Source organism: Rhipicephalus microplus, chromosome 5 (assembly GCF_043290135.1).
Source record: "Rhipicephalus microplus isolate Deutch F79 chromosome 5, USDA_Rmic, whole genome shotgun sequence".
Lineage (NCBI taxonomy): Eukaryota > Metazoa > Arthropoda > Arachnida > Ixodida > Ixodidae > Rhipicephalus > Rhipicephalus microplus.
The window spans coordinates 27,155,062-27,162,310 of record NC_134704.1 but is presented as its reverse complement, the minus strand read 5'-3'; the positions used below and the strand labels follow the sequence as shown (position 1 = coordinate 27,162,310).

At 40.7% G+C, this 7,249-nt stretch overlaps 1 protein-coding gene across 1 annotated transcript; it reads left to right on the top strand.

The window, feature by feature from the left end:
- The first annotated feature begins 13 nt into the window (after window positions 1-13).
- Window positions 14-5,131, top strand: LOC142817698 (uncharacterized). The gene is made up of 3 exons (XM_075895052.1): window positions 14-761; window positions 2,203-2,279; window positions 4,834-5,131. Exons 1-3 carry the CDS (start codon window positions 626-628, stop codon window positions 5,107-5,109), a joined length of 489 nt encoding a protein of 162 aa, XP_075751167.1. The 5' UTR covers window positions 14-625; the 3' UTR covers window positions 5,110-5,131.
- Window positions 5,132-7,249: the final 2,118 nt, after the last annotated feature.

Genomic DNA, 7,249 nt, shown 5'->3' with positions numbered 1-7,249 from the left:
TATACTCAGCTCAAATGCATTCGCTAGCAGTTTATCTCACATCCATAGCACCATGGTGCTGTGGATGGCACTGCAAATCCAAAACTTAGAAAGTATGTCCCATTTCAGAAAACTGTTGCAAGGTATGAAAATGATGCTTCAAAGCCTTTTTCATAACCTGGTGCACAGTCTCATTTCCTAATATTTTTTAACTGCACACGTATCTGAGCACTTCTGCAACTCCTTAAAAGGGAAAGATATTATGCATTTGTAGCACGAAGCTCAACCGAAATCCTCGTGTATCTTTTAGGATGAAAGCTTTGTTCTGTCCATGGAAATGTTGAGGAATCCATGAAAGTTTTTTTGTAGCTTGGTGCTACAAATGTGTGGTTGTCCATTTTTGTTTTTGTAACAGTAACCGTCTTGCCACATTGCAAGAGCCCATAAAACTGATTAACATCATCTTCAGCATTTTTATTCATATTACTGTAATCGTGAACCTGACTACACGTTTTGCAGTGCTGTGACCTTGTGCAATGTTGTACCGCAGATGCAAGTAAGTCTATAGGGTTTACCGTCATTAAAATGCCTTATGAAAATTTTATAGGTGCAGCTGGAATTCAGGTTGCTTACCAAAGTGCCCATAATGGAGAAACTGGAAGAATTCTTGGGGCCTGCTTCAGGAAAAATAGTAAAAATAGCCAGACAGAAACGTCACATGCAAAAGTTTCTGGAAGACCTCGATGCTGTTCTTGTCGATGCCTCTGAAGATGCATCCGAGGGTAATTTCAAACATTTCTACGCTAACATTACCACCTTTCTTTGTATCTAGCTTCCAGTAGCGCCATTCTTCCGATTTTACGTCAAGCAAATTGGGTGCTGTAAAATTGAATGTATTAGGCAAGATTTGTTTGCACAGTTCTACATTGGTTGACTCAGAGCATGCGTTCGATTAGTCTATCACTATATGCACTTGTTTTGAAAATGCAATGTCACACTCCTAGAAACTGGCATTAAGTGCCAACGACGTGATTACAGGTAGCTATTACAGAGATAAATTTATTTCAAGAGCTCATGTACAGAAGCAATAAAAATTGCTTAAATATCTCAGCTGCTGAAGATCTTAAACTGCCTCTATTTGTGCAATACATTCACCACTGCTTGAACTTCTCAGCTAAAGCTAGGTTGAAATACAGTTCATTCTGTGCTCAAACCAATAAAATAAAATTTAAGAAAATAAGTTTTGTTCAATGATGGAACCAAAACTGAAGCACAGATGAGCACAAGCAAAAGACCAGAATGTTGGAAACAAAGATTACAGAAGAGGCAAAGTTCTGTATTTGTTGTGTGCCATGTGCGTTTAATTGCAAGCACAGCCTGCACGCCCACACAACGAAGTTGGTTGGTGGTCGATATAATGATGCTCACTTATTCTTGACGAAGTAGGGCAGTGACGCTCTTCCGTGTTTTAGTATCGCGGCTGAATGTGGGTGAATTTCATTTCTTCTCAAATATTACTAGAGGTCGGTTTTTGAAAATTTCTAAACTGCAATGGGATTTTTGCATGAATGAATTCAATACTCCCATTTCACAAAATGCCTACCTCCACTAATAAAAAAAGGTAATTTAACATTCTTACATACAGTTCAAAGTGATTTCTTTAGTCTTTTTAAAGGGGTCGTAGCAGGCAAGATGGGTGCCACTGTGTTTTCCAATACTTTTCTTGAGTTTTCAATTTATTTCTGTGCATTCTACATTTGGCAATGGCAAGGATTAAAATTCGTGCCAAAATTTTTTTCACATCTGAAAGCACGAAGATGTAAACTGCATCTTCTAAAGGTACGATAAAAATTTTGTTATATTATGTCTTGCAGTGCTATCCCCAATGGGAATTAGGTTCTGCTGCTTAAACACCATAGCAATACACAAACTAGTTGTGTAGTAATGTAGATGTAAGTAAGCACGTCTACTCCTTCTCACTTCACATTAGGTATCCAGCTGGTCTGTGGTGCACGTGACTGTGAATTTCGCTTGGCTGGGTGACCCTGCATACTTCCTAAGTTTGAGTGTAGTTACCATGACTACCCCATAAAAGATAGTCAGTCATGTACACCATTACAGCCTCTATGTTTCTAGTGAGTTGCTAAAATGGCAGTTTGAATCCAGCTTGTAGCTTTTGCATTTAAGTACTTTTTGAAACAGTGCAACTCACGGTTTTTTCAGAGGTGATGCTCACTGCTGCTATTTGTGTCCTTCCGGCAATGGTGAAGGAAAGAATGGATGCTTTCATCTGCAAATTTGTGAGTATAATTCATAGTTTGTATATTACTTTCCCTGTGAACTGCAGTTGTGAAGTTGCCATCTGTGATAAATGTTTGCTATATCTTTTGCAAGTGAATTGTTGAAAAGCCTTTCAACCAGCCATGTCCAAGACGACTTTCACGTACCATTTATGCATAGGTTACCCAGTACAGTAGAAGCCCGCCATAATGTAGCCCGCTCGGAGGCTACATCACTGTCAGCCACTCTTTGCATTGTTTTTATAGGATTCAATGAATCGGTATCTCCACTGTTTGAAATGCCATGAACTGGCACTCCAAGCTGACCAGAGTGGGCACGTTGATTTTTTATGCAGCCCGAACTGGCTTAAGGATGCATTCAGTGATGTGATGTTGTGTATCGCGAGCCATGATATGGTTTTTATTCGTGTCACCATAAGCATAGATCTTAGAACCTGTGTAATGCTATGTAAGCACGGCATCTGTGCCACCGTCGTCATCCCCAGCCTATTTTTGTGTCTTCTGCAGAATGAAGACCGCTCTAAAATTATCTCCAATTTACCCTTTCTTGAGCAAGCCGATTCAGTTTCATCCCTGTGAGCTCCCTAATTCTGTCGCTCTAGGTGATTCCCTGCCTTCTCGGCTTTTCCTCTTTTTTTTTTTGCATTCATTCTGCTTCTCTTGCCCCCAGTTGTTTGTTTTACTCTTTGTATGGCCGCACCAAGTTTATTTCTTTCAACCTGCAGTACCCGACTGTCTCACCCAATCTGGTGTTTTCTAATAGCTTAATGTTTTACCAACCATTTCCTGTTTCATGGTATGGTACATGGTCCTTAAAGGGATACTGAACAAATTTTTGGCCACCAAGATATTCAATCAAATTGGAAGTGGGGTCCTCAAAGTGATCGGGACAACCTTCATTCCAGGCAGAAACTACAGGGAAATAATGAATTTAATGCGTTTTTAACAAACTACTACCGCATCCAGCAGCCACGCCGTTCACTACAGGAGGTGATGTTTCGTGACGTCATACCCACCCGAGATGGGCACACTAACAATGCGGGCCCTCTACTCGCTCATCTCCCCCTGCGGTTCCTAGAACCGGTATGAACAGCAGCGGTTGCAAACAGTTCTCCCCGCCGAGGCCAAGTAGCTAGGCAAAGCATCAGTGCTTTTGGGAAAGAGTGAGAGAAGAGGACAGGAACTCGTGCGCCCTGCATGTTTCTCGGCGAATGTGATGGCATGGTTTCCACTCGCACACAGACGCCACGGGTTGACAATTCATGAAAAATACAGGCAACTGTTCAAAAATATGGGAAATCAACTGTTTATCAGAACAGTCACATCTTCTGATTATAATCACGAATTTTAGTCAGTTTTCCAATTTTTGTTCAGTATTTCTCTAATTTTTATTAAGTTTCCCTGTTAGGCTCTAAGCCCAGATTACTTGTTGATCTGGTGGTACGTAGAGGTTTGCATACTTTTCATTTGAGGAACAGTGGCTGATTCCCTGTCATGATTTGAGAATGCATGCTTTATGCACTTCTGCCCATTTTTAATTTTGATTAATTTTTTTTCATAAATAGGCTCCCCTTATAGGTTTACATACGCTTGTGCAGACTCCAGGGTAGGCAGCCAATAATGAACTCTTTTTTTCTTTACTATTAGCTTTGTTGATGGCATATTCCTTTTTAGGCATAATTTTGTAGTTCTTGATATATATAGTCAATCTTTTTTTTCAATTCACTGCCATGTGTTAGCTCACATAGTTCTAAAGTGTTTTTTGTGCAAGGTTTTTGCAAATTAAGGGCACCTAGGCCAGAAACTGCATGGTCTTATCGCACTCAGTTTACTTGTGGGTTGTTTCTGTTGTCATGCTAGCATGCCATGCCTGCTCAATTTTTTTATGCCTTCAATGGAATCTCTTACAATAACATTTTCATCGATAATGCAGTTCTAAATGGAGTTCTAATGCAGTTCGATAATGCAGTTCTAAAAGACAATCTAAATATGATTGTATGTGCCAGTACCCCTATATATAGCCAAACAAATTGGAGTCATGTAGCTTTGTTATATTTTGCGTAACTGATTGCCAAATTCGAAAAAAGCAGCAGAGCAAGTAAGCGTGGCACCCCACCTCTCCGTCATTATTAATTTACTGTGCTTCGAACAATTTTTTTTACAGCAAAACCAATTGCGGATCTCTTCTTTCCACTGATCAAACAACAATATAAAATTCTGAAAAAAATTTAAGAGGTCGACCAGCCATGGTTTGTTCAATCTTACGTGGAATCACACCTTTTTCTTTTTTTTTTTTCAGAACGAATTATTGGGTTGTGTGTAAACAAGACCAGTCACTAAACTGTGGATAAGCCTGTAGCCTTAGTGCGAATGCTTTATGAATTATTAAGAATGTTCCTTCTAGTTTGGAAGCATGCTTTGCAAATTAATTTCAGTTTCATTTATTTGTCAGTGTGCCGTAAAACATTACGTTTTATCTGTTCCTACATAAAGGAGCTGTTGTAATAATGAAGCAACAAGTTTTTTGTTGAAGTGTGCTTTTTTATTTTTGTAGGACCCCACAAAGACGCACTACGTGCCCACAGTCACATTCATGGGAAATGTGTTGACATCTGATGCATTTGCTGTGAGGCTGGAGGACATCGAAATTGCAGAGAAGAGCCTCTTGGCAGCAATTTCCACCCAGATGGCACTATACTGGGCTACCAATATAGTTTTTGATAAAAAAGCTCAACGAACGTTTGACGTTCTATCCCGCGCTCTTAAAGTGAAGAGTGGCCTACGGCCAACACCACTAGTCAGCGTAACACTGACCACCCTGAGCCATTAATGAATAAAGTTTTTTGAACGAATAGATGTGGATTTCTTATCTCTCCTGGAGCCTCTGTGCCAGACATGGCGCAACCTAATGAAAATCATGTTCTTGAAAACTTTTTTTCATTTGCCGCTGGGAGAGCTTGACGGCTGGTTTCTTAAAGAGCACTCGCACAAGTAATGAACTACATTGAGAGACATCGATCATGAGCAACTGCATGCGACTCTGATGAGGAACGTTGTGAAAGAGTAACCATTGCTCTCATTGGCGTGGAATATCCATTCTTCCCTGCGGGACTAATGGGAAAGAGTAACAATTGCTCCAATTAAGAGCACTCAGAGAGAGCAAGTGTTACTCCTGTGAGAGTATTCACAGAGCATATTACTCCTTGTAAAGAATAACCATCGCTCCCCGGGGAGTATTGATAAAGACTATCTGTTACTCCATCAGGGGCATACGGAAGGACTAAGCGTCACTCCCATAGGAGCATTGACAGAGAGTATCCATTGCTCCTTCTAAAGAGTAACCATCACTCCCCTGGGAGTATTGAAAAGGACTATCTGTTCCTCCATTGGAAAGAGTGTCACTCCCATAGGAGCATTGACCAAGAGCATCCGTTCCTCCTTGAGGAGTTTAGGAAGGGAGCAATGGATGCTCTCATGCGGTGTAATTGCAAAGAGAACTGTTGCTCCCCTGAGAGTATTAAAGAAGACTATCTGTTCCTCCTTTCAGGAGTATTGGGAAAGAGTAACCGTCACTCCTGTGGGAGTATCAAATAAGACTATCCGTTACACCTTTGAGGAGTATTGAGCAAGAGTAACCATTGCTCCCATGGGAGTAGTGACAGAGCATCAGTTGCTCCAGTCAGTTACTCTCTGAAAGAGCAACTGAAATTGGGGAGTAACGGTTCCTCCCGTCGCAGTTACTCCCGAAATGGTGCAATGGGTGTGGCAAGTCAGTTACTCCTCTAAAGGAGTAACCTCGACCCCCCTTTTCCTCCTTTACTTTTTAGAGTGTACAAGATGTTAAATCATCATACCTTGACGCTTGATATGATGCACTCTTGTGTTAAGAAAAAGTGGGTAACGATTTACAGTACTATACTGTCGGTGGCGGCGTAGCTGGCGCGAAACCTGGTGCCGGCTAGTGTGAAGATATGAGGGTGAATCGAAATGCGACCCTTTTAGTTGTGCCGTTAACATCTGTATTTGTATGCGCTTTTTTCCAGTGAACAATGTTCCCATTATCGTGGGCTTGTCGACAATCAGCCGTTTCTGATGTGGCAATCTGATCTTTCATCGAGGTCGGCAGTCCTTTCCCATTACCACATTTCATCGTTGCATTTATGGTTCTAGCATGACCGTCGATTTCACCTGTAGGAACTGCAGACGTGTTGCGCTGATAAGCGCGTGGATGAAGGTCTAATCAACTGCCGGAAGGTAAGAAGCAAAGAGTGTGTGAAGCAAAAGACATATATATATATATGTCTGGATATATGTCTGTATGGATCCTGATGAAGGCCAGACTCTAGGCCGAAACGTCGAAATAAACCACGTTGTGACCGCTCACGGAGGATCTACTGGACTATATATATATATATATGTATATATATATATATATATATATATATATATATATATATATATATATATATATATATATATATATACAAGAAAGAGACCACGATACTTCACGGAAGTGTCTTAACGTTTTCAGCTGGTGGGCCAGCCTTCGTCAGAGTAATGTGACAAGAATTCATACATGGCCTTCAAAGCTCGTTTCAATAACAGGTCAGCACCATGTGCGCTAGTTAGCATTACAATGCGCATAATAAAATCTCACGTGCTTCAAACAAAGAAAAAAAGAAGAAAGAGAAAAAAAGGGGGAAAAAGCAGAAGGGCACACACATACTGAAGACACGGTTCAAGATTCCCTTGCATGTACTGTGACGTGGTACCATGCTTAGTTAAAAAATGTAGGAGCGCAGTGGTGTAATGACATTGCTTAGAAGTATAAGGAAAAATGACCTGTCTTTAACTAGATTACGAGCGATGATGCACTGGTTTCATATTGTACCGCTTGAATCACGCCTTCTAGGTTTGCCCCCTTTTTTAATTTATCTTCAATGATTTCACAGTAGATTCCATTGTACGTT

What these genes read in the sequence shown, in the direction of transcription:
- LOC142817698 (XM_075895052.1), top strand. Translation starts at nt 626, where the DNA reads ATGGAGAAACTGGAAGAATTCTTGGGGCCTGCTTCAGGAAAAATAGTA. An exon ending in CTCTGAAGATGCATCCGAGG is followed by an intron (nt 762 to 2,202) that starts GTAATTTCAAAC and finishes CGGTTTTTTCAG; the next exon opens with AGGTGATGCTCACTGCTGCT. An exon ending in ATGCTTTCATCTGCAAATTT is followed by an intron (nt 2,280 to 4,833) that starts GTGAGTATAATT and finishes TTATTTTTGTAG; the next exon opens with GACCCCACAAAGACGCACTA.